General features: G+C 42.6%; 1 protein-coding gene across 3 annotated transcripts; it reads left to right on the forward strand.

Moving 5' to 3' along the window:
* The first annotated feature begins 320 nt into the window (after window positions 1-320).
* On the forward strand, window positions 321-24,347 carry LOC115203372 (lactadherin). Of its 3 annotated transcripts, none has more exons than XM_029768014.1 (10): window positions 321-566; window positions 6,572-6,697; window positions 8,127-8,258; window positions 15,561-15,674; window positions 15,926-16,107; window positions 16,669-16,824; window positions 17,103-17,247; window positions 18,321-18,505; window positions 20,221-20,376; window positions 21,957-24,347. In XM_029768014.1, exons 1-10 carry the CDS (start codon window positions 488-490, stop codon window positions 22,098-22,100), a joined length of 1,419 nt encoding a protein of 472 aa, XP_029623874.1. In that variant the 5' UTR covers window positions 321-487; the 3' UTR covers window positions 22,101-24,347. The 3 variants fall into 3 exon arrangements, with proteins under 3 accessions (XP_029623874.1, XP_029623873.1, XP_029623875.1); XM_029768013.1 differs by having other exon boundaries at window positions 323-566; window positions 18,303-18,505; XM_029768015.1 differs by lacking the exons at window positions 321-566; window positions 6,572-6,697 and adding an exon at window positions 7,567-7,736 and having other exon boundaries at window positions 18,303-18,505.
* The last annotated feature ends 1,553 nt before the right edge of the window (window positions 24,348-25,900 follow it).

Consider the following 25,900-nt stretch of genomic DNA (forward strand, 5'->3'; position numbering starts at 1 on the left):
TCTATGGTTTGACCATAGCCACAAGTTGTTATATTTCATTGGGAAAAACGTCCACTAGGAAGCGATAAAACTCCAAATGTGGACATCAAACCCACCAGGTTCAGATCTGCAGAGGGAAGGGTAAAGGTATACTATAAAGGGTAAATTAGTTACTTATAGCGAAAAATGTTAGCCTACCATTGTTCTTATACTATAACCAGACTTCACCAACATAGTAAGTTCTCTGAGTACATATATCTATTCCAAAGTGTTTATAAAAAAATATATAAAGTGAAACACAAATGTTAACACTAATTTTACAGTACAAGGTTTAGGGATCTATTCCAGCCACACATGCGCCCACCCGCGCATTAATCCATGGAATCAGCTCATTTAGAACCCGCCTACTTTCCTTGTCAATCTCAGCCGGGAAACTAGCGGTATCGCTGTACCAGGTTATCCATCTGGTCTACTCTCGGAAAGAGTGGGGAATTGTCGAGAAATCAACATGAAACGTCATGGGTTTTTGTGCCCTTTGACATTTATTTGCGCTTGTGTCCTTATCGCTGCCGTCTGCTCAGTGAAAGGTGAGTCCCGTTTATTTAGTTGGTTAACTCATCCAACCCTATCGCAAGAATCTACTGTTAAAGCCTAATCCTTCAAAGGGACAATCCGGAGTTCAAACAATAACAAAGCGGCTGACCCGCTACTTGTTTTGGTACACAGCTGAAAGATGTAGTTTGAGAAATATAACCACTCTCAAATTCACAGATAGACTAACCATCCATGAGGACTGACCATCCATGAGATCAAAATGATAGTTGTAACCATGTTTTGACGCTATAGATCTACCGTGTATATTTACATTGACTTTGTTTACAAACATTGGAGTAAAACAAGCTTATATTTTGGGTTCTGATGACGTTCATGAAGCATTTCTAAATGCTATTCTTTAATAATCAATGGCTATATGTCATTAATTTAACAGTCCAAAAATGGATGTGGCAACTCCAGATTGTCCCTTTAACGTGCAAGGACCTTATGTGTTACATTCAGAGGTAGACTGGCTCTGACAGACAAAACAGCCAAAGACTCCATCTAAAGTTCTAGAAACATAAAGCCCTCTACATTTATATCAGATACAAATTATTTCACAAATATAAAATATACACTTACTGTACAGTACACCGTTTCAACCAACAATATTTTTGCGTTACAACAAGTTTCTGGCATCCTTCTTCCGTCACACACATACTGGTTACTCACAGGTGTTCATATTTGTATCATTTACCTGTATTGATTTTATTCAGATGACTATTTTTCACTGTAAAAGAACAAAGCAAAGTATCTGTCTGTAGGCCAACACATCATTAATGCCAGATATAACTGCTGATTTTGCCTGTCACTCTCATGTCCAACTCTTGTATTTACTGCTCTGGCCCATACCTCTTGCATCAGACACTTACAATGCAATGTCCCAACTTTTCACCTGTAGGTTTCAGTGAAAAGGTTAAATGTCACAGGAGATGGACATCCAAATGTGGGCTGGATGATCAAATCCAAATCAAATGTATTTATATAGCCCGTCTTACATCAGCTGTACAGAAACCCAGCCTAAAACCCCAAACAGCAAGCAATGCAAGTGTAGATGCACGGTGGCTAGGAAAAACTCCCTAGAAAGGCCAAAACCTAGGAAGAAACCTAGAGAGGAACCAGGCTATGAGGGGTGGCCAGTCCTCTTCTGGCTGTGCCGGGTGGAGATTATAACAGAACATGGCCAAGATGTTCAAATGTTCATAAATGACCAGCACGGTCAAATAATAATAATCACAGTAGTTGTTGAGGGTGCAACAGGTCAGCACCTCAGGAGTAAATGTCAGTTGGCTTTTCATAGCCGATCATTGAGAGTATCTCTACTGCTCCTGCTATCTCTAGAGAGTTGAAAACAGCAGGTCTGGGACAGGTAGCACGTCCGGTGAACAGATCAGGGTTCCATAGCCGCAGGCAGAACAGTTGAAACTGGAGCAGCAGCACGGCCAGGTGGACTGGGGACAGCAAGGAGTCATCACGCCAGGTAGTCCTGAGGCATGGTCCTAGGGCTCAGGTCCTCCGAGAGAAAGAGAGAATTAGAGAGAACATACTTAAATTCACACAGGACACCGGATAAGACAGGAGAAATACTCCAGATATAACAAACTGACCCTAGCCCCCGACACATAAACTACTGCAGCATAAATACTGGAGGCTGAGACAGGTGGGGTCAGGAGACACTGTAGCCCCATCCGATGATACCCCTGGACAGGGCAAACAGGCAGGACATAACCCCACCCACTTTGCCAAAGCACAGCCCCCACACCACTAGAGGGATATCTTCAGCCACCAACTTACCATCCTGAGACAAGGCCGAGTATAGCCCACAAAGATCTCCACCACGGCACAAACCAAGGGGGGCGCCAACCCAAACAGGAACACCACGTCAGTGACTCAACCCACTCAAGTGACGCACCCCTCCTAGGGGCGACATGGAAGAGCACCAGTAAGCCAGTGACTCAGCCCCTGTAATAGGTCTTAGAGGCAGAGAATCCCAGTGGAGAGAGGGGAACCGGCCAGGCAGAGACAGCAAGGGATAAACATAATGGGAGGAAGAAAGTTATTGGCACACTCTTTTTAATCAGGAAACAGTCATTTTCTTGTCATTACTTTTTTTGTGTAGTCAGGTCTGTAAAATGAAGGGATGTCAGTTTCTATGATCCATGATTAGTTTATCATTTAACTCTCATCGTTAATAAAATGTCCCTGCATTGCTTAGCTAAGAATTACATTTGAAGTGTGCTTTCAGTCAAGTGATTTTCTTTCTCACCTACTCAAACACACTTTTCAAGCTCTGCTTTCATTTAATTGTGTAAATCATATTTTAAACATTTATCACATATCACCACTGAAAATATTTTGTCTGTCTAATCTTAGCTAAAAAAATCACTAGAGCTTAGATAGTGAAGATTGCTGCTCTTTGCCTCAGACAATTCCTCGATCCAATCCAGAGGGCTGTACCTCTCTCAAATGGTCTAGGTGAGTGGAGTTGTTCAGACCATGGTTCTAGTGATGACAACCCCCATAAACCTTAAAGATCATCAAAGTTGGCGCTTCAGAAGTGTGAAGGGTATTATTTCAGTCCTGTCTGCTACTTTTACAGTCAATGTATGTAATTGAATGCCTGACTCAGACATATTGTTGCCATGTGATTTTTGATGATAGACTGTCAAGCCTGTACTTAAATGTAAAGATATGGTTAGCAGCACAGTCTTTTTGTATTGACTACAATCACAACTAGTGATTCTTGTAAGAGGCATGTTGTTTACTCTAAATCATTGTAGGTTGAAAAGGAAGAAGAGGAACAACACTTAATGTCCATTTTCTTTTTGGAGAGCAGAAATGTATTTGTGTTACTCAACCCGCCCCAATGCACACAGAAGGGTTGGAAGCACAGGGTCAGCCACTGCGCAGCACCCCTGGAGCAGATGGCAGCTAGGATATTCAATTCTCACCAGAGTTTTACTGTCTGGCCTGTGATTCTACCCGGCAACCCTCCACTTGCTGGCCTGTTTCTCTAACTCTTTAGGCTACCTGCCACCCCCAAACAGGATCTGTTCTCTACTAGTCCTAATGTACACACAGTATACTGTATTTCCATAAGATATGCTTCACAGAAAGTGTGCCACAGAAAGTGTATAAGAAGCTGTACCGATGGAATAGGAATCATCCGTATCCTGTTCCCACTAAAGCAGCATTATCTGCCTACAAAGCTGCTATCTACAACCTAAAAGGGTCCCCATAGAACTGTTTAAAGAACCCTTTTTGGTTCCAGGTAGAACCCATTTGGTTCCAGGTGAACCCATTTGAGTTCCATGTATAACACTTTACACAAAGGATTCTACATGGAACTTAAAAGAGTTCTACCTGGAACCAAAAAGGGTTCTCTTATGGGGACAGATGAATAACCCTTTTTTCTAAGAGTGTACAGGTGTATGGCTACTGTAATGAAAGGTCTACCTGTAAGCTTAGGCAACAATGTGCTCAATTATATCCGCATCACTATACAACAAAACATATGTTTCTTTGCAACATCTCTTGGAATACTTGTAATGCAGAGATTTTCAGATTATCTTTAGAGAATTTAGAGAATCAGTTTCTCTCTGGTGATAGAATGAGCTCTGTATAGTCACTCTTATTTGTGTGCTAGGAATGTTTACCTCAACCACCTGTCAATGTTGTGTGTTGATCGGTTCAGGTGGTATACCTGGCTCAAGCCCCCTGACCCTCGACACACCTAGGTCTCATTCCACTGCTTAGACGTTGTCCGATCTTACAACGCCTGTATAGGTATGTTACCTATCAGATAACCACATCAATCTGTCAGTCGATGACACAGTCAATGAAGTGGCTGGCACGCAGCAACCATTGGTTGATGCATGCAACGTCTGAGCAGTGGAACGCGACCGTGGTGTTGTGTACAAGCATTTCGCTACATCCGCAATAACATCTGCTAAATATGTGTATGTGACCAATAAAATTTGATTTGATGTGATTTGTAAGTGTTGGTCATTCCTGAAATGAGGAAAATGGAATCCACTTCGAGGTACAGTATATCCCTGGTCTGTTTATAATGTTGGGAATCCTGTATTCTTTTAGTCTGGCAGACAAACACATTCTATTAGTGAAGTAAAGCACAGGGGGAGGTGAGAATGAAATGCACAGTCCATTTAACATGTCAGTGTGTCTGTCTGGACCCAGAGCAATAATCTTTGGCTAGTTCTCATGACAGACTGTTAACATACTGTAGCTGACCAGCCTGCGCGCAAGTTTAGGTTCTGGGTTCCGAGATTAATCTTTCGCTGTGTTTAAATGTATTTCTTAGTATCCAAGCAGCAGAAAAAGCAGAACATAAGTTATTTTGCACCCACGCCCTTCATTGTTATTGCAGGTGTAGCGAAATGCTTGTACACAACACGAGGGTCATGTTCCACTTGAATAGCTGAAATTGGTGAAAGAAGCTGAAACAGGTTGATACCATTGATGATTTATTGTCATGAACCATAAACTCAAAGACAGGTGTCACTTCTGTTCCCCTTTCCATCCCCTCCCTTTCCTGAGTGTAATCAGCAGAGGAATTTTTGGGTTCCAGGTAGAACCCTTTTTGGGTTCCAGGTAGAACCCTTTTGGGTTCCATGTAGAACCCTCTGTGGAAAGGGTTCTACATTGAACCCAAAATGTTTCTACCTGGATCCAAATGGGTTCTACATGGAACCCAAAAGGTTTCGACCTGGAACCAAATGGGTTCTACCTGGAACTAAAAATGGTTCTCCTATGGGGTCAGTCAAAGAACCCTATAAGGTTCTAGATAGCACCTTTTTTTCTAAGAGTATAGGAATCTCCACAAAATCATGAAATGCCTTTAACTTGAAATGCCTCGTACACTTTCAACACAACACTTTCTCTCACCCCTTTGTCAGCTCCTCAAAGGAGGTGTTTAAACGCTGGTGTTCAAGCTGTAACGTGTCTGTTGTTGGTTGGTATAAAGCCAGTATGCTCACTACAAAAGGTTGACCGAGGCTGTAAAACCCACTGATGAATAGAACAGCCCAGGTGAATGGTGAGAGGAGTGAGGTCCCCACCATGCAGCCCTCTATATTACATAGACCTGGGTATCTAAAACACTTAGTAATTACATTGTACCAAGAGGGTAACTACATCAAGTATTCCTGTAACTCTATAATAAGCTACTTAGCAATACTTGACAGGGAGAACTATTTTTCTCAGGCAGGGAGCTTGTTCATGATTGTCAACTCTAATGACCATTCTCAGCTCACCTCTTCAAACTCCTGTATGTCATTGAACCTATCCATTGTAAAGCAACTATGATTCTGTTTTAGTATGCTGGTATGTCATGTCATGGAGGACTGTAAGGTCACTTTTGGCTTAGTGGAACCATAAAACCACCTGTCTCCCTCTTGATGTTTCTGTCCTCTCCTTCCTGTGCTCTGTGAGTCAGGACTTAGGCCCTCTATGACCTCCCAGCTAACATGGGCCCTCAACGTCACCACATCTCCTTTGTGTTCATGGAGGGAAACGACACTCGTTAGAGTGCCAGTGCCTGTATTCACAAAGTGTCTCAAAGTAGGAGTGCTGACCTCGTATCAGGTCCTCCCTGCCCGTGTCATCTTATTCATTATGATCTGAAAGAATATACTGACCCTAGAGCAGCACTCCTACTGTGAGACGCTTTGTGAATACAGGGCCAGGAGTCCAGGGACGTCCCTTATCAAGCCTCCAACTCTTCATGCTGTGATGTAAGATATGTTTGATCTCATGTAATGGAGAGGCCATTGGGGTGAGGTGTGACTGCCTTTTGACACAGATTGTCAAACTGTTTAAAACATGGCAGGTGCATGGAGGCTCCATATCGTGCCTTTATGGAGCCACCCTGTGACACTCCTCTCTCACCTCATTTTATTTCCTCCCCCCTCCCTCTTTACCACTGTCTCTTCCCCCTCTCCCCCGTTTCCCTCTCTCTCGCTCGCTCCCCCTCTTCCAGGAGACTACTGTGAAGTGAATCTCTGCCATAACGGAGGGACGTGTGTGACCGGGGTGGGGGAGGACCCATTCATCTGTATCTGTGCTGATGCTTTTACTGGAGACACCTGCCACCTCAATGAGACTGGTAAGGAGGAGTAGAGCTAGCCAAATATGGTCAAGACAGGTCGATGAGACTGGTAAGGAGGAGTAGAGCTAGCCAAATATGGTCAAGACAGGTCGATGAGACTGGTAAGGAGGAGTAGAGCTAGCCAAATATGGTCAAGACAGGTCGATGAGACTGGTAAGGAGGAGTAGAGCTAGCCAAATATGGTCAAGACAGGTCGATGAGACTGGTAAGGAGGAGTAGAGCTAGCCAAATATGCTCAAGACAGGTCGATGAGACTGGTAAGGAGGAGTAGAGCTAGCCAAATATGCTCAAGGCAGGTCGATGAGACTGGTAAGGAGGAGTAGAGCTAGCCAAATGTGCTCAAGGCAGGTCGATGAGACTGGTAAGGAGGAGTAGAGCTAGCCAAATGTGGTCAAGACATGTCGATGAGACTGGTAAGGAGGAGTAGAGCTAGCCAAATATGGTCAAGGCAGGTCGATGAGACTGGTAAGGAGGAGTAGAGCTAGCCAAATATGGTCAAGGCAGGTCGATGAGACTGGTAAGGAGGAGTAGAGCTAGCCAAATATGGTCAAGGCAGGTCAATGAGACTGGTAAGGAGGAGTAGAGCTAGCCAAATATGGTCAAGGCAGGTCAATGAGACTGGTAAGGAGGAGTAGAGCTAGCCAAATATGGTCAAGGCAGGTCAATGAGACTGGTAAGGAGGAGTAGAGCTAGCCAAATATGGTCAAGGCAGGTCAATGAGACTGGTAAGGAGGAGTAGAGCTAGCCAAATATGGTCAAGGCAGGTCAATGAGACTGGTAAGGAGGAGTAGAGCTAGCCAAATATGGTCAAGGCAGGTCAATGAGACTGGTAAGGAGGAGTAGAGCTAGCCAATATGGTCAAGGCAGGTCAATGAGACTGGTAAGGAGGAGTAGAGCTAGCCAAATATGGTCAAGGCAGGTCAATGAGACTGGTAAGGAGGAGTAGAGCTAGCCAAATATGGTCAAGGCAGGTCAATGAGACTGGTAAGGAGGAGTAGAGCTAGCCAAATATGGTCAAGGCAGGTCAATGAGACTGGTAAGGAGGAGTAGAGCTAGCCAAATATGGTCAAGGCAGGTCAATGAGACTGGTAAGGAGGAGTAGAGCTAGCCAAATATGGTCAAGGCAGGTCAATGAGACTGGTAAGGAGGAGTAGAGCTAGCCAAATATGGTCAAGGCAGGCGGACGTATTTACAAAGCTTTGAGTTTCAAATGGGACAATTCAATATACTCAGTATACTGACATTTTGGTCTTGTCACTTCATTTTTAGAAGCAAAGCTAATTTCTTGGACTGGCACCCAGGCGCTAGCTTCCATTTCTGTTCGTTAAACCTGACTGTTTTTCATTAAATGAAAGCATATTCTTGATTTTTTTTTTTTTTTTCCTTGAGTGTGTCCCGTCTTTATAATTGGTCAATCCTACCTTAGGTCCCTGCATTCCCAACCCCTGCAGGAATGATGGGTCGTGTGAGGTCATCACTCCGACCAGACGAGGAGACGTGTTCAGCGAGTACGTGTGTAAATGCCAGCCTGGCTTCGAGGGCGTGCACTGCCAGATCAGTAAGTTCCTTAGTTGTGACTGTACCTGTCCTGTCCTAATTCGCCCTGCCGACCCGGGCTTTCCTTCCTTCAAGTAATCCCAGATCTGAATTGGTTGGTTGGATTGGTGAAAGTAATAGGGAAGTAGTCGAACATGGCCAACATGTCTGTGCTACTCAGCGTTTCCCCTAGATTGTTGTCTTAAGATACATTTTTAAATCGAAAACAATTAATGCCAAATTGTTTTAGGTGAGGAGAACCAGAGCTTGGCTTGGGTAGGGTCCACTACCCCAATCCTAACTTCCACCATTCTGGTCAAAACAACAAACTGACAGACTGAATGGTGTGTCATGGCAGGTCGTGTTGAGGTATTATTAACATTAATGGGTGTAAAAGTTGGAAACGCCTGAGACATTTTCCACTCTGTGAATGAGTGTAAGAAAGCATTGTGGTGAGCTCATGATTCATGAAAGACTTTCATTCAGCTCATTGGAGAGCTGTTAGCTAATGAGGAAATGGCAACCCACCTAAGCCTCTTAGAGTGAAAAAGTGCTTTTCAGCCATTTTGACTAAATGCAGCATGACTGGGTGAATCGTGGATATGAATCTCCTTTCAATCTCCTGCTTGGAAGGCATAAGATGTTCAGTGTGATCTCAGCTTTTGAAGAAGTTGTGATTTAGCTCTTTAACCTTCACTGGGGGTCCAATCCGGTCCTTACTTTAAAAAATACATGTAAAATATGTGAGTAGTACAGAAAAGACATTACCTTTCAGTCATTAGCAGACACTCATATCCAAAGGGGCTTTTTGTAAGTGCTTACATGGAGCAGAATGGATTAAAACAACTGTATTATCCACATGATATGGAAATGTCCCTTTGGCTTCACACTATGACGTAACATTAAAGGGGCAATCTGTGTTAAATATGTCCATCTTTAGACTTTTAAAATGAATTATACATGCCCATTGCTCATGAGTTTAGATCAACTGTCGTACCCTATTAGAACCCCAAATATAAACTTGTTTTACTCCTTTGTTTGTAAACAATGTAATTGCAGTCGAAAACTGGATAGCCTAAAAACATGGTTAAAACTATCATTTTGAGATCATGTATGTACAGTCCTTGTATCCATAGCTCTGTCCATGAATGAGAAATATGTTGATTTCTCCAACCCCTTCCGTCCGCTGTTAACCAAAACAGCAGCTGGGTGGCTTTATTGTATTGAAACTGCAGATTGCCCCTTTAAAAACAGTGACGTCGTTATGATGACATTTACAACATTTATTTGGATAACAAAAACCTAAGAATGAGTGTTCTAAACCCTTCTATGGTGAGGAGAGGTAACTGCCTGCAGTGCATCCCAGGGACACACCCAGGATGTGGTGAAGCGTGGGCTGCTGATGGAAGGGCTTTAAATACACACACAGAGAGACAGACAGACAGAGAGACTGGCCAGAACAATGCATTCTGAAAGTATTGGATCCTGTTTGAATAGTTTCCATCCTTCCTCAGAGGAATCACTGATCCAACCAAATTGGATAAGTAACAGGCAACAGCATAGGTTCCACCACATACCTTTCACCTATCGACACTGTAAAAACATTCAAGAAATCCATGTACAGTGGGGGGAAAAAGTATTTGATCCCCTGCTGATTTTGTACGTTTGCCCAGTTACAAAGAAATGATCAGTCTATAATTTTAATGGTAGGTTTATTTGAACAGTGAGAGACAGAATAACAACAAAAGAATCCAGAAAAACGCATGTCAAAAATGTTATCAAATGATTTACATTTTAATGAGGGAAATAAGTATTTGACCCCTCTGCAAAACATGACTTAGTACTTGGTGGCAAAACCCTTGTTGGCAATCACAGAGGTCAGACGTTTCTTGTAGTTGGCCACCAGGTTTGCACACATCTCAGGAGGGATTTTGTCCCACTCCTCTTTGCAGATCTTCTCCAAGTCATGAAGGTTTCAAGGTTGACGTTTGGCAACTTGAACCTTCAGCTCCCTCCACAGATTTTCTATGGGATTAAGGTCTGGAGCCTGGCTAGGCCACTCCAGGACCTTAATGTGCTTCTTCTTGAGCCACTCCTTTGTTGCCTTGGCCATGTGTTTTGGGTCATTGTCATGCTGGAATACCCATCCACGACCCATTTTCAATGCCCTGGCTGAGGGAAGGATGTTCTCACCCAAGATTTGATGGTTCATGGGCCCGTCCATCGTCCCTTTGATGCGGTGAAGTTGTCCTGTCCCCTTTGCAGAAAAACACCCCCAAAGCATAATGTTTCCACCTCCATGTTTGACGGTGGGGATGGTGTTCTTGGGGTCATAGGCAGCATTCCTCCTCCTCCAAACACGGCGAGTTGAGTTGATGCCAAAGAGCTCCATTTTGGTCTCATCTGACCACAACACTTTCACCAGTTGTCCTCTGAATCATTCAGATGTTCATTGGCAAACTTCAGACGGGCATGTATATGTATTCTTGAGCAGGGGGATCTTGCGGGCGCTGCAGGATTTCAGTCCTTCACGGCGTAGTGTGTTACCAATTGTTTTCTTGGTGACTATGGTCCCAGCTGCCTTGAGATCATTGACAAGATCCTCCCGTGTAGTTCTGGGCTGATTCCTCACCGTTCTCATGATCATTGCAACCCCACGAGGTGAGATCTTGCATGGAGCCCCAGGCCGAGGGATATTGACAGTTCTTTTGTGTTTCTTCCATTTGCGAATAATCGCACCAACTGTTGTCACCTTCTCACCAAGCTGCTTGGCGATGGTCTTGTAGCCCATTCCAGCCTTGTGTAGGTCTACAATCTTGTCCCTGACATCCTTGGAGAGCTCTTTGGTCTTGGCCATGGTGGAGAGTTTGGAATCTGATTGATTGCTTCTGTGGACAGGTGTCTTTTTTACAGGTAACAAGCTGAGATTAGGAGCACTCCCTTTAAGAGTGTGCTCCTAATCTCAGCTCGTTACCTGTATAAAAGACACCTGGGAGCCAGAAATCTTTCTGATTGAGAGGGGGTCAAATACTTATTTCCCTCATTAAAATGCAAATCAATTTATAACATTTTTGACATGTGTTTTTCTGGATATTTTTGTTGTTATTCTGTCTCTCACTGTTCAAATAAACCTGCCATTAAAATTATAGACTGATCCTTTCTTTATCAGTGGGCAAACGTACAAAATCAGCAGGGGATTAAATACTTTTTCCCCCCACTGTAGCTTAAATATCCAAATTGGCTGGACTTGAAATGTGGAAATTGTTGAGCTGACATGGAATACTCTACTAACCTAATAATTTCTGCTCAGTGTGAGTTGAATTTGAAAAACAACTTACCTATTTGTGTTACGAAGGAAAACTTTCATATTTGAGTAGTAATGCGTCATATTTCAGCCTCTACTTTTTTGTTTACGACATGATTCCATATGTGTTATTTCATAGTTTTGATGTCTTCACTATTATTCTATAACGTAGAAAATAGTAAAAATAAAGAAAAACCCTTGAATGAGTAGGTGTGTCCAAACTTTTGACTGGTACTGTATGTAATAATGATAAACTAGTCCCTGACAAAAAAATTTAATAAAGTCAAATGGAACTTGCAAAGGCAAAAAAATGGACTCACGTTGAGCATAAATCATTGGGTTAATGGGGTATACCATGTCAGCTCAACAATTTCCCAATTTTAAGCCATCTTGGATATTTATGTTCACTTGACTTTTACTATTGTCTACGTTGTAAAATAATAGTGAAGACAGCATAAATATGAAATAACACATTATATATATATTTTATATTTTAGGTTCTTTGAGTAGTCACCCTTTGCCTTGATGACAGCTTTGCACACTCTTGGTATTCTCTCAACCAGCTTCACCTGGAATGCTTTTTCAACAGTCTTGAAGGAGTACCCATATACAGTACGCTGAGCACATGTTGGCTGCTTTTCCTTCACTCTGCAGTCCAACTAATCCCAAACCATCTCAATTGGGTTGAGGTCGGGGGATTGTGGAGAACAGGTCAACTGATGCAGCACTCCATCACTCTCCTTCTTGGTCAAATAGCCATTCACAGCCTGGAGGTGTGTTTTGGGTCATTATCCTGTTGAAAAACAAATTAAAGTCCCACTAAGCGAAAACCAGATGGGATGGTGTATCGCTGTGGAATTGACTTTTTCTAAGTTGCATGTTTTGTGTGTACAGGCTTCTACCGGGTTTTCTGTAATACCCCCCTAGCCAGCCAGGAACTCTCCCTCTGAGGCACCTTTACAGCAATTAGCCATGGTCCACTCTAATCTCAGAAGGCTTTAGCAGAGCAAGGAGAGCGCTGCCAGTCCTGCTCTCTACACAGTAGGCCTAGCTATTGAGAGCCTCAGTGCTAGTTGGGTCAGTAGTTGCCATCTCATTAAAACAAACTGATATTCATGCATGGACTGGTACAAGACTTTTCACATTCCAGATTAGGATCTAGGAGGCTAATGCCACTATAAACCTTGTCCTTTCCATTCATTTCCTTGGTTTGTCCAAGTTTTCCATTGAAAGTCCAGAATCTGATTGAAAAACCAGGCGCGCTGATGCGGCTACAAAACTGTAGATGATTCATAGCATATTTATAACCTCTAACTGCTAGTCTGACCACCTATTGCAGTGTTATTGCTGTCTGGTTGTCACCACCCACATTTGTTCTTGTTCTACCAGACGTCATAGATTTTATAGGCCTGTAGGTAGGGTGGATCCCAGTACTGTCTTGTTAGTCCATCGTTTGACATCAACATGGCTGGAATTCTCCTGCTTGGGTAGTGGTTGGATATATTGCTGTTTGTTATGGAACCCATTATTCTAGAATCTTCTGCCCTTCCTTCTAAGAATGGATCAAACCACTCTTGACCTTCTGTCAGTGTCCCTGTCTGTCGTTGACACAGACGTAGACACACACACATGCAGGCGCACGCACACACACACAGTCTAAAGACACACCTACGGCATTTAATCTACCTAATCAAGGTCAGAGATGTTATTTACTGAATAGATTCTCAGAATGACTGGAGGGTGTGTGTGTTTTCTGTGTATGTGTCACCTCCTGACCCTAGTAAGATGTCATTTTCTATAGTAGAGTAGGGCAGGGCGTGACAGGGAGTGTTTTTGGGTTGTTCTATGTTTTCTATTTCTATGTTTAAGTTCTATATTGTCTATTTATATGTTGGGATTGTTTGGGGTTGATCTCTAATTGGAGGCAGCTGATCCTCATTGCCTCTGATTAGAGATCATATTTAAGTAGGGGTTTTTCTCATTATTGTTTGTGGGTTATTTTGAGTAGTGTGTTGTCCTCTTTGCGTCACGGTTTGTTGTTTTTGTATTTTCAAGTATTTCAGTATATTGCATTCAGTTTCACTTTTAATAAATATGTGGAACTACGAAAACGCTGCATCTTGGTCCGCTCCTTCTAACAGCCGTGACAGTATGTGGATGCACGTGGGTGTGTGTGCTTGTATTTCTCAGTGTGGGTGTGTGTGTTGTCACGCCGTTGAGCGGAATGGGTTTTAGAGTTGGGACCAATCCTCTTAGAGTTAACGGGAACAGCAGCTAAACAGAAGATGTAGTGGTAAAGTGCTGTCTGCCCCCTAGATTACCTGGAAGTGGCTCCCAGGGACACTTAGACTGCTATAAACACAGTTTTCAACCACTGTGTTTACTGTTTATGGCCTATTTTTAAATTCCCGGGATGAGTAATTACAATATCAACATGTTCTATCTCTATGGGTTACCTAATGTTTCTGTCCGATGACCCACCAAACCATTTTGGAATTTTCCTGTGACCCACGGGCACTGAATGAACGAACAAAGCAGATTTTTTGAAGGTCCACACCCTAGAACGAATCAGTAATGACTCACTAACGGGTACCGACCCACCGTTTGAGACATACGGTTTTATCAGACAAAAATAATCACTTATACAATTCCCCTGACGTCAATTACTTTGTTGAATCATTTTTGTTGTTGTTCACTAAGAACCAAACAGAAGCAAACAGAGGGACCTACCAATGTTTTCTGTTGCAAAACATTTTGCTATGGTTTGCTATGGTGTGGACTAATGAATACAGGCCAGTTATAAGTCCATGCTATTTATAATACAACTGAGCCCCCTGGTGGGGACTAGAAAGAGCTGCAGCAGTGGACAGACTACCATAGACTACTCCCAGATCACCTCACCCTGCAGGCACAACATAGAACACACCCAAAACCACAACCCTGCCCTTCACCTGTGGTAATTAATCAAGCCTGGCCCCAACATTGCCCCCAGCTGTGCCCCTGTCATCACCCCTGTGTCTTAGAGAACACACCTGCAGAGAGGCATTATGGAGGCACGCTGGTATCGTGGTGCTTCAAGGTTCACCCACCTGGCTGATTAGCCTGCATGCCAGGTAGTCGTACTACTGGGCTATATCTGACCTACCGTTGGGGTACAAGTGTACTGCATTTAGCCATCAGGGACTGTGTTCTCTCCTGCTCAGGTCCAGGGAGGGTTTTAGATGTCAGACCCAGTGGGCACAACTGGTTCATTCTGATGTATTTTCAATCGTTATGGTCCGGTTGTATAGAGCAACTCTAGTTATATCACCAGATAAGGACAACAATGTTTAGTCTTTCTTGATGTCTTCCTGAAAAAAATCCATCCAGAAAAGCATTATGTGACATAATGAAGTCCCATGTCAGATTCCTATGTTAGGACAAGGTTTATTATGTGACATAATGAAGTCCCTTGTCAAAATCCTATGTTAGGACAAGGTTTATTATGTGACATAATGAAGTCCCTTGTCAGATTCCTATGTTAGGACAAGGTTTATTATGTGACATAATGAAGTCCCATGTCAGATTCCTATGTTAGGACAAGGTTTATTATGTGACATAATGAAGTCCCTTGTCAGATTCCTATGTTAGGACAAGGTTTATTATGTGACATAATGAAGTCCCTTGTCAGATTCCTATGTTAGGACAAGGTTTATTATGTGACATAATGAAGTCCGTTGTCAGATTCCTATGTTAGGACAAGGTTTATTATGTGACATAATGAAGTCCGTTGTCAGATTCCTATGTTAGGACAAGGTTTATTATGTGACATAATGAAGTCCCTTGTCAGATTCCTATGTTAGGACAAGGTTTATTATGTGACATTATGAAGTCCCATGTCAGATTCCTATGTTAGGACAAGGTTTATTATGTGACATAATGAAGTCCCATGTCAGATTCCTATGTTAGGACAAGGTTTATTATAATGACATACCCAACTTCTATATAACTGTGTCTTTCTCTTGTGCTTGTCCTGTCTAGATGTGAATGACTGTGAGAAGCAGCCATGTAAGAACGGTGGGATGTGTCGAGATCTGGATGGTGACTACACCTGCCTGTGCCCTTCACCCTACGTTGGAAAGCAATGCCAGCTCCGTAAGTATAGGACAGGGGAATCACTGCGAAGTAGAGACTGAAACATGTCTATAACTCCGTGTATTACACGTTATGAACTGTCTCTCTTTGTACTTTGTCACAACCAGTATGTCCATATTAGAGATTATAACCTGTTTATGTCTCTATATAAGATGTTATAACATGTGTATGTATGTGTGTATGTATGTATGTATGTATGTATGTATGTATGTATGTATGTATGTATGTATGTATGTATGTGTTTGTTCCAGGTTGTATCTCTCTGATGGGGATGGAGGGAGGAGAAATCGTAGAGTCTCAGATCTCGGCCTCCTCTGTACACTATGGCATTATGGGTCTTCAGCGCTGGGGTCCAGAACTGGCCCGGCTCAACAACCAGGGCATGGTCAACGCCTGGACCGCAGCCAACCATGACAAGAACCCTTGGATGGAGGTTAGAGAACCAAGTCAGTTTAGTAAATAATCAGTTGTTGTGGTAATCGTGTTCTCAAATGGTGGGTCATAACCCACTGGTGGACCGCGGCCAGCTCCTCATGGGTCCACACTAAACTTTGGCTTGAAACATGCTTTTCTACTTGATGAAGTCACTCAATCTGGCCTCTCTATGGACATTGTCATGGATAAGAAATGAAACACTTTTTCGATTTGTCTGAACGATGCCACACAGCTCTAGTAAAGTCTAAGCATGCAGTACACATATAAACAGCCATACACTGTACACTCTCAGCAAAAAAGGTGCCATCTACAACATAAAAGGGTTATTTGGTTGTCCCCATAGGAGAACCCTTTGAAGAACCCTTTTTGGTTCCAGGAATAACCCTTTTGGGTTCTATGTAGAATCCTTTCTAGCTGGAACAAAAAAGTTGTTCCAATGGGGACAACTGTAGAACCCTTTTGGAACCATTTTTTCTAAGAGTGTATCATCTAAATCCCAGTGGGGAGGATGATTAGTGGTTTGACCCCTGTCTGACCTCTCTCTGACTTCTGACTCTAGATCAACATGCAAAAGAAGATGCGCCTAACTGGCATCATCACCCAGGGTGCCAGTCGAATGGGCATAGCTGAGTACATTAAGGTCTTTAAAGTGTCTTCCAGCTTTGACGGTAAGACCTACACCCCCTACAGACCAGCGGGACAGAGGAAGGACAAGGTGACTTTACAATATGAGTTTACCATAGTAATATTAATTTATAGTTAGTGGCCCAGTGTAAGTTCATTTAAACAGTTGTCCCATTTCCTACAGTCTACAATAACTTATAAAGGGTCAGATACGTTTCATCCTCTTAATGGTTAAGGTCAGAATTGTGGGAGGTTTAAGCTGTTCCTAGATCTGTTCCGACTGGCGTGTTTTACTTGGAGCTGTACAGTTGCTCCCACATGAATGCCTGTAACAACTTGGTGACCTCACTTCTGTGCCCTGTGCCACAGGTGTTTGTGGGTAACATTGATAATGACAGCACCAAGACCAACCTGTTTGACCCTCCCATCGTGGCCCAGTTCATCCGCGTCATTCCTGTGGTGTGTCGCAAGGCCTGCACCCTGCGTATGGAGCTGGTGGGCTGTGAGCTCAATGGTAAACAGACACCTCTACACGGGAAAATAGAGAGGAAAGACGACTAGACTGCATCTCAATAGTTTTAATTGGCTTCCTTTCCTCCTCGTCTGCATCGATCTGGAAACTCAGGACAGGTGATAGAAATATGGTCCGGCTATTTGCTGTCTTGTTTTTTACATCAGATGAGAATAAGGAGATAAAGAGAGGAAGCCACTCCAGAATGTTGAGATGCAGCTGTAAATAAACCCCCATTCAAACCCCCATTCAAAACCCCATTCAAAACCCCAGGGACATTCAGAGTTCTCTGCCTGAACCACAAATAGACCTTGAGTAAACTTACAAGCCCACCAAGTAAAAGGCATTAAGTTGGGTACATGCGGTCTCCTTGTGTTGACACTGTGGCTCTTCTGTCCAGCTTGCTGACAGTAAGAGGGTTTGTTTAGATGGCCTAACACTAGTCTAGATTTAGTTATGGTTAGACCACATACTGTAGGGAATGGTTTGGACGGCATTCAGAGGGAGACCCATGCCGTGCAACAATGGAGATGGAATTCCTGACAAAAGCACCACCCATACACTCACACACCATGTCCATATGTGTTTCCAGCCCCACCCTATTACTCAGTGTGTATAGAGCTACAGTTCAAATTGACTTGCTGCTAGTAAGGCTATTGGGATTCCCTCACTTTTCCTATTCCCTGCCTCGCCTTTCCTATTCATTTCAATGCCTCCTTTAAACAAATGTTTTTTGTTTATTGTCAATATCTGTCTGGTTCTTTTCATTCCCTGCTTTCATCTGTCCTTCGCTGTTTATGTCATGCTATCTGTCCTTCACTGTTTATGTCATGTTGTCAAATCAATCGATCAATCAGTAAGTGGCTAATCTGCATGCCTTGAGCTGCAGTGGTGGATGGTGGAGGGAGAAATTAGGAGGATGGGCTCCTTGTAATGTACTCCACTGAGTGGGTGGGTCTTCAATTGGGTGTGATCATTGGTTTCTCTCTATTGGTTTTCTGTCTTTCACCTCCGCTCCTTTCCTGTCCATCATTGTCTCTCTGCTGTTTCGTTTACAGTATATTCCAACACGACAGGTTGCTCTGAGCCAATGGGCATGAAGTCCCGCCTTGTCTCTGATGGACAGCTCTCGGCGTCCAGTGCCTTCAGCACCTGGGGCATTGATGCCTTCACATGGCACCCACAGTTCGCCCGGCTAGACAAACAGGGCAAGACCAACGCCTGGTCCCCCGCCACAAACAACCGCTCAGAGTGGCTACAGGTGAGACTGACTCCACCAGCCCTAATATAAGGATGAGATCTCCTCTTTTAAAGGGGCAATCTGGAACAAACCTCTTGTTTTGGTAAACAGCTGAGGGATGGGGCCTGGAGAAATTTAACCACACTCAAATCATAGACAGAGCTATGGATGCAAGGACTGAACATCCATGAGCTCAAAAGCATAGTTTTAACCATGTTTTGAAGTTAGTGTTTGTTTAAAATTACATTGTTTACAAACAATGGAGTAAAACAGTATTTTTGGTTCTGATGGAGTAAAGCAGCTAAACGTCTATTCTTTAAGAACCAATAGCTAGCTATATACACTACCATTCAAAAGTCTGGGGTCACTTAGAAATGGCCTTGTTTTTGAAGGCTACTCCATGCGAGAAATCACCAAGAAACTGAAGATCTGGTACAACGCTGTGTACTTACTACTCCTTTCACAGAACAGCGCAGACTGGCTCTAACCAGAATAGAAAGAGGAGTGGGAGGCCCACAACTGAGCAAGAGCACAAGTACATTAGAGTGTCTATTTTGAGAAACAGACGCCTCACAAATCCTCAACTGGCAGCTTCATTAAATACTACCCGCAATCTCTTCAGATTACCTCAACAAATTGACAACTACAATGCCAAAGGTCTGCAAGGCTGTAATTGCTGCAAATGGAGGATTCTTTGACAAAAGCAAAGTTTGAAGGACACAATTATTGTTTCAATGAAAAATCATTATTTATAACCTTGTCAACATCTTGACTATATTTTCTATTCATTTTGCAACTCATTTCATGTATGTTTTCATGGAAAACAAGGACATTTCTAAGTGACCCTAAACCTTTGAACAGTAGTGTATGTAAAATACATGTATGTACCAATCCTACATGACCATTTAAACTGTCTTCTTTAACAAAGGATTACAGGAAGCACTTTATTTTACGCTTTAGAAATGACATGGTAATGACTTGGAAGTAACTTGGTAAAATGGTATTCATACAGTAATAACCTATGAGTTACTTGTTTGTGTCTTTAGGATGGGAACTTTTAGTTACCAGGTAGTTCCCAGTTGTGTTGAATTAGTTGTAGTACGTGGCAGAGTGTACAGATTGTTACCACATCATTTCTTAGTAAATACCATCTAAATATCAATGGAAACAGTGCTTAGAGGAAGGGTCACTTTCTCTTCCTAATATGATTTGTAACACAAAAAGTAATGGATCATTTTTATCATCCTTGAGGGATTCTGACATCTGTTCTTGCTTCATACTATTTTATATGATGAAACCACTATTCAATATTGGGCAGAAATAGTGTGGGAAAACAGACATCAGGGACAGGAGTCTGACATATGTTGACGTAGTATCTTTGTTTATAAACTTCACCCCGCTTCTTATTCTGAAAAGTGAAGACATTCCTGTGAGGGGAGTCTACCTTTTAGTAGTTGTAGCTTTTTATGACACTGATGAAGGTCAGATGGACGAAACGTTTGAAATGGAATAAACCTTTTCCTTTTTTCACCTGAAATCAATGTGTGTGAACTATCCTTCTCTTTTCTACGATGGTTTTTCTACAGTAGACAAGACACGTTTTGTGATTTTATTTGACCTTGGGAAAGGAGCTACTTCGTAAATACCAAAATACAGGGTTCATTGAATTGAAGGTATTATCTCATCATTAATCTGGTCTATATGCTACTGTCTTGTCCTCCATGATCCTGTCCCAGGTGGACCTGGAGAAGACCAAGCATCTGACAGGCATCATCACCCAGGGGGCAAAGGACTTTGGGGTGGTGCAGTTTGTGTCCGCCTTCAAAGTGGCCTACAGCGACGACGGACAGACCTGGAACCTGGTGAAGGATGAGAACACCAACACAGAGAAGGTCTGTGAACCATTGCTCACAACTTATTCTCATTATGACAGTCTCATATATTGGGGCTCCCCAACAAAATAAGTATTTTGTATGATACGCTTAACTAGCTTCCTTTCCTTGTCTCCTCTCCTTCATCGCCACTGATCTATCTGTTAGATGATATATGTCTACCCAGCCATTTCAATGTTCATAAAGGAGAGGAAGCCATTTAAAAGCAAAGGGACACAGACATACTAGAATCTTTTTTACCCTGACTATTTGATTTCGACAGTAGGGATAAGGGGTTTTGCAAACCTCTGCACAGTTTGTTGACATGAGTTGGGACCTGACTGTGTTTTCCGTGCCAATTTACGGACCTCCCTCTCCAGACCCCCACCCTGTGTGTGGAGTGTATCCCCTGGTCCTCTGTGTGAATGATCTCTTTACTTCCTGTTTTGTCCCTGGCTGGATCAATGCTAGTGACGCTCAGCCCTGTAGCCCCCCTCTCTGTGTGGGATAGTGGAATAGGAGAGGCCAATCTTCACCCCCATGGGAGGGCTGCTAGCAAGGGGCTGTTTACATTTGCATTGGGGGCCTATGCTGAATAATTCAATGACCTTCAGTGACGTATAAACAACCAATCTTTTCATTTAGTGTAGACCCTTGACATTATATGACGTAGCCAGGGGCTTCCTCAGAGAGACTGGGAGGGAAGTTGTGTTTGGGTCGTAATGCTGTCATGAATGAGGTCATAGTTCAGACCAATTTACAACCCTTGATGGGAGGGCTCAGACATTAACCTTTGACCTTTACATATTGGTTCATATTAGATCTGTCCTCCCATTCAGTAGTCCATTAAAAATGACTGTTTCAATGAATATGGTGAATATTGAAGTTTATCTGAACAATAACTGTTACACACATGAAGTAATGTCTTAACACAGTTGGGTAGGAGATTGAAAAACTGAAGTGAACCTTGAGAAGGACTCCTGCACACTGTGTATAATGCAAAAAATACATATATTTAAATATAGACATATTTGTTCAGATGTAGAATTATTCACACCATACAACAGATTTGGTAGTTAACCGTTGACCATTGATGTGTGTGTTCCCTGACAGATATGGTAGTTAACCATTGATGTGTGTGTGTGTGTGTGTGTGTGTGTGTGTGTGTGTGTGTGTGTGTGTGTGTGTGTGTGTGTGTGTGTGTGTGTGTGTGTGTTCCCTGACAGATTTGGTATTTAACCATTGATGTGTGTGTGTTCCCTGACAGATATGGTAGTTGACCATTTGTGTGTGTGTGTGTGTGTGTGTGTGTGTGTGTGTGTTCCCTGACAGATTTGGTAGTTAAACAATTGACCATTGATGTGTGTGTGTGTGTTCCCTGACAGATTTGGTAGTTAAACAATTGACCATTGATGTGTGTGTGTGTGTGTGTTCCCTGACAGATTTGGTATTTAACCATTGATGTGTGTGTGTTCCCTGACAGATATGGTAGTTAACCATTGACCATTGGTGTGTGTGTGTGTGTGTGTGTGTGTGTGTGTGTGTTCCCTGACAGATTTGGTAGTTAACCATTGACCATTGATGTGTGTGTTCCCTGACAGATTTTCCAAGGCAACATTGACAACAACATGCATAAGAAGAACCTGTTTGAGCCTCCGTTCTACGCCCGCTACCTGCGCGTTGTGCCCTGGGAGTGGCACGAGCGCATCACCCTGCGCATGGAGCTGCTGGGCTGTGACTTCTAGAACTACATTACCCATAATCCACCAGTGCTCCATTCAGCCCTCCACCCAGTCTCCATACCGTACCTGTCCACACTTGACCCACACTGGAATCAGTCACACCTTCCTCTGCACCAGGACATAGAAATCTAATGTTTAGAATGTACATTGGGAAAATGTGTCAGGTTCTAACGTTCCAGGATTTTGCATCAATAGAATATGCTCCAGATTAAGTCTGCTCTACAGCTTGTATTTCTACAAATATTTTTCTTATTTTTTTTATTTTTTATTCTCCAGCTAAAACTGATCAATTCCAATTGGTTTTCGATCCTTTCCACAGTGACTGTGGCACAGTGTTAATTCTAAATATATGGGCTCTCACATTCTCTTTGTAGAATTAGGGTATGTCTGAAATGACAGCCTATTCCCTATGTAGTGCACAATTGTTGACCTATTGGCAGTACATGTGCTGTGGTCAAAAGTAGCACAGTATAGGGAACATGTTGGACAAGCCCTTCCCCCAGCGCTGCCAGTTCCAACACGTTCCAAACACTCCCAGTTCTGTGTGATGTCACTTTGCCAGCCGACCTAGCAGCTGCTTGTCCCGCCGTGCTCTCTGACATTATGTATCCAGGGTGAAAGCCTTCTATTTACAGCAGTGGTATTCAGAGTCAGGGTCGCCAAATAAAAATAACATCCTATCCCAGTCGGCGTGGACTTATCCTAGTTGGTGGCAACCTAAAAAAGGAAGAGTAGCCAACAGATTATTGTATGGGACAATATACGTTTTTGCGAAAGATTGGTTCTCTTAATTTTTATAAGAGAGATGAAAAGACAATGAATTGAAGGTTATTTGTTGATGTAAAAATCTAAACTTAGAGATTTGAAGGTTGTGTTTTTAGATTTGGGTTGGGGTCACCAGAAATTCTGCCGAAAAAATGGGGTCCCTGCTGAAAAAGTTTGAATACCACTGATTTAACACAGGAGGTCGGTGGCACCTTAATTGGGGAGGACGGGCTCGTAGTAATGGCTGTCGCAGAATTAATGGAATGGTATCAAACACATGGTTTCTATGTGTTTGATTCCATTCGCTTCATTCCAGCCATTATTATGAGCCGTCTTCCCCTCAGCAGCCTCCACTGTGATTTACAGTAAACAAAAGGCTCTGTCGAGGACCACAAAAAAGCAGCTTGCAGTCCTGATGTGGCCCCCAGACCTGGAGTTAAAGACCCCTGGTCTACCATAATACAGATGGGAGTGTATCGAAGGGAGAGTAGACACATCAGCTGGTCGATATGAGCACTTAGTAGTATATTGAAGCAGGGCCTGTGTGCAATATACTTTTTGGGAAATAGCTGGACATAATAAATTAACGAATTTGTTAAATGACAATGGAATTATTGTACTGTATTTTACCTACACTGTATATTAATTGAAGGAAGGACATTGCTTTTTAAAGTGAAACTAAAAGCTGCAATGGATTGTTCAGTATGACGGTGTACCTTTCACACTTGATCCATGACTTAAGTTTTTTTTCCAATTTAGCAGATTTGTTTATGTTCTAATAATAATCTTGCATTCCAAGTAGGCCTAAAACAGTTTTTTCCCCATAATTTATTAGCAGCCATGAAATCATACAGACAAGAGACAAATAGAAATTATTGAGTGAGTAGAAATTATTAGACAATATGTTGTGGTTTTTAATTATTTTTTAAAGAAATCAATTATGTTGGTCTTCAACAGGCATCATTAATTAAAAAAAGTTGAAAAACATTGTGTTAAACATTTTGATTGAAAAGAATGTTCATTACATAAGACATTGCACGGGTAGACATTGATGTCAGTCAACTTAGAAGTATACAAAGAAGTGTCCCTTTGTAATTTCACCCTTCTGCCTAACTCTCAGTGACAGGCAGATTCTCTCTCTTTCTTTCTCTCTCTCTCTCATTTCTCTTTGTCCCTCTACTACTTCCCCCCTTCTCATTTTCTCTCCCTCCCACTGTTTCTTCCTCTTCAATTTGTGTCCATGCCGCTGCCAGGACGTTACAGAGCAGAACTTTGTGTTCCCCCTAGTTCTGCAGTGGAGCCCCATTCTCCTGCCTGACCTGTCTGATCATACTGTCAGGACGGGCGTGTCGTGGATAGCAGAACAGAAAAAAGTTGTGGGACCTGAATATTAAGTGACATCATGGGGGCTTGTTTATGGGGCTGTGTGTGTTCGTGCATACAATCTGAATTGCTTTTATAAAATAAACAGACACTCTTAAACTTCATAGTTGCAATAAACGTGTTTACAGCCAACGTCAGTATAAACTACAGTAATTTAGTTGACTCTTTGGGCGTGATGACTGTCCAGAAATAATGTTCTGTTCCCGACTTCCCGACTGTACAATAGCAGAATAATTCATAAAACACTGTCATTAAGGCTAGACTAAATCATCTCAACCTTTTTGAATGAAAATGCGATGTCCATTTTGGTGTCCCATACATGTTGGGACTAGGAAGTAGTCTGGCCAGTCCAGTGTGAACCACAGAAGACAATCCATGGGTTTGTCCTAAATGGCACCCTAATACCTTTTGACCAGAGCCCTATGGGTCCCTGGTCAAAAGTAGTGCACTAAATAGGGAATAAGGTGCTTTTTGGGATACAAGCCATTGATGACCACTCTACCGCTCTGTTGTAACACTGTCCGACCACTGAGGGATTTCCATTGTGGGTCAGACCGGTCAGACCATAGTCCTGTCTGTGTCTCTCCCATCCAAACATTCCCTGGCTGTGTCCCAAATGGCACCCATCTAAATATGGTACCTTTGACCAGGGCACATAGGGCTCTCTATGACCCAATACAGGACTCTCCTGGCTGGGCAATAGACTGGTGTTTATAGTAGTAATCAGACCCTCTTAGCTCCTCATCTCCGTGATATTAACACAGGCTGGTATGTCTAGCCCCTGGCCAAGGCTTTCAACTACACTCTGACTATATGTTAGCACTGTGTGTGTGTGTGGTTTTACTATCCTTGTCACAAAATCTTAGTCACAAAATGTTACATATAAATAAGATGTTTGGTGCAGTATTTCTCAATTGTAAAAATGTGCATGAAAACGAGTCATCTATAATTGAATGACAAACACTTAATTGAAGAATCCCTACTGTTGACCAATGACCGACGAAGGGCCGTAGGCTCCGAACATCGTCTTTCCTTGAAAAAAAGCTCTATGTGCACGAACGGCACTAAAAACCCTTGCCGAAGAACAAAACGAACAAAAACATCACAAAATGTAATAATATACAGTGCCCTCAAAGTATTAATCAATACAGAAATATCTAATTACATAAGTATTCACAACCCTGAGTCAATATTTTGTAGAAGCACCTTTGGTCCGATTACGGCTTTGAGTCATCTTGGGTATGTCAGTATCAGCTTTGCACATCTGGATTTGGGGATTTTTTCCCATTCCTCCTTGCAGATTTTCTCAAGCTCTGTTAAATTAGATGTGGAGTGGCTATGAACAGCAATCTTCAAGTCTTTCCACAGATTTTCAATGTGACTCAAGTCTGGGCTTTGGCTGGGCCACTCAAGGACTTTCACATTCTTCTGAAGAAGAAATTCCAGCATTGCTTTGGCTGTATGCTTGGGGTCATTTTCCTATTGGAATGTAAATCTTCACCCCTGGTCTAAGGTCTTTTGCACTCTAAAGCAGGTTCTCATCAAGGATTTGCCTGAATTTTGCTCCATTCATTGTTCCCTTTATCCTTACCAGTCTCCCAGTCCCTGCCGCTGAAACGCTTCCACCACCATGCTTCATGGTAGGGATGATGTTA

The sequence above is a fragment of the Salmo trutta genome, chromosome 12 (genome assembly GCF_901001165.1).
Source record: "Salmo trutta chromosome 12, fSalTru1.1, whole genome shotgun sequence".
Taxonomy (NCBI): Eukaryota; Metazoa; Chordata; class Actinopteri; order Salmoniformes; family Salmonidae; genus Salmo; species Salmo trutta.

Coding starts and splice junctions, on each gene's coding strand:
- LOC115203372 (XM_029768013.1), top strand. CDS start 488: ATGAAACGTCATGGGTTTTTGTGCCCTTTGACATTTATTTGCGCTTGT. Junction 6,698..8,126: donor CTGCCACCTCAATGAGACTG/GTAAGGAGGAGT, acceptor ATCCTACCTTAG/GTCCCTGCATTCCCAACCCC. Junction 20,377..21,956: donor AGAACACCAACACAGAGAAG/GTCTGTGAACCA, acceptor GTTCCCTGACAG/ATTTTCCAAGGCAACATTGA.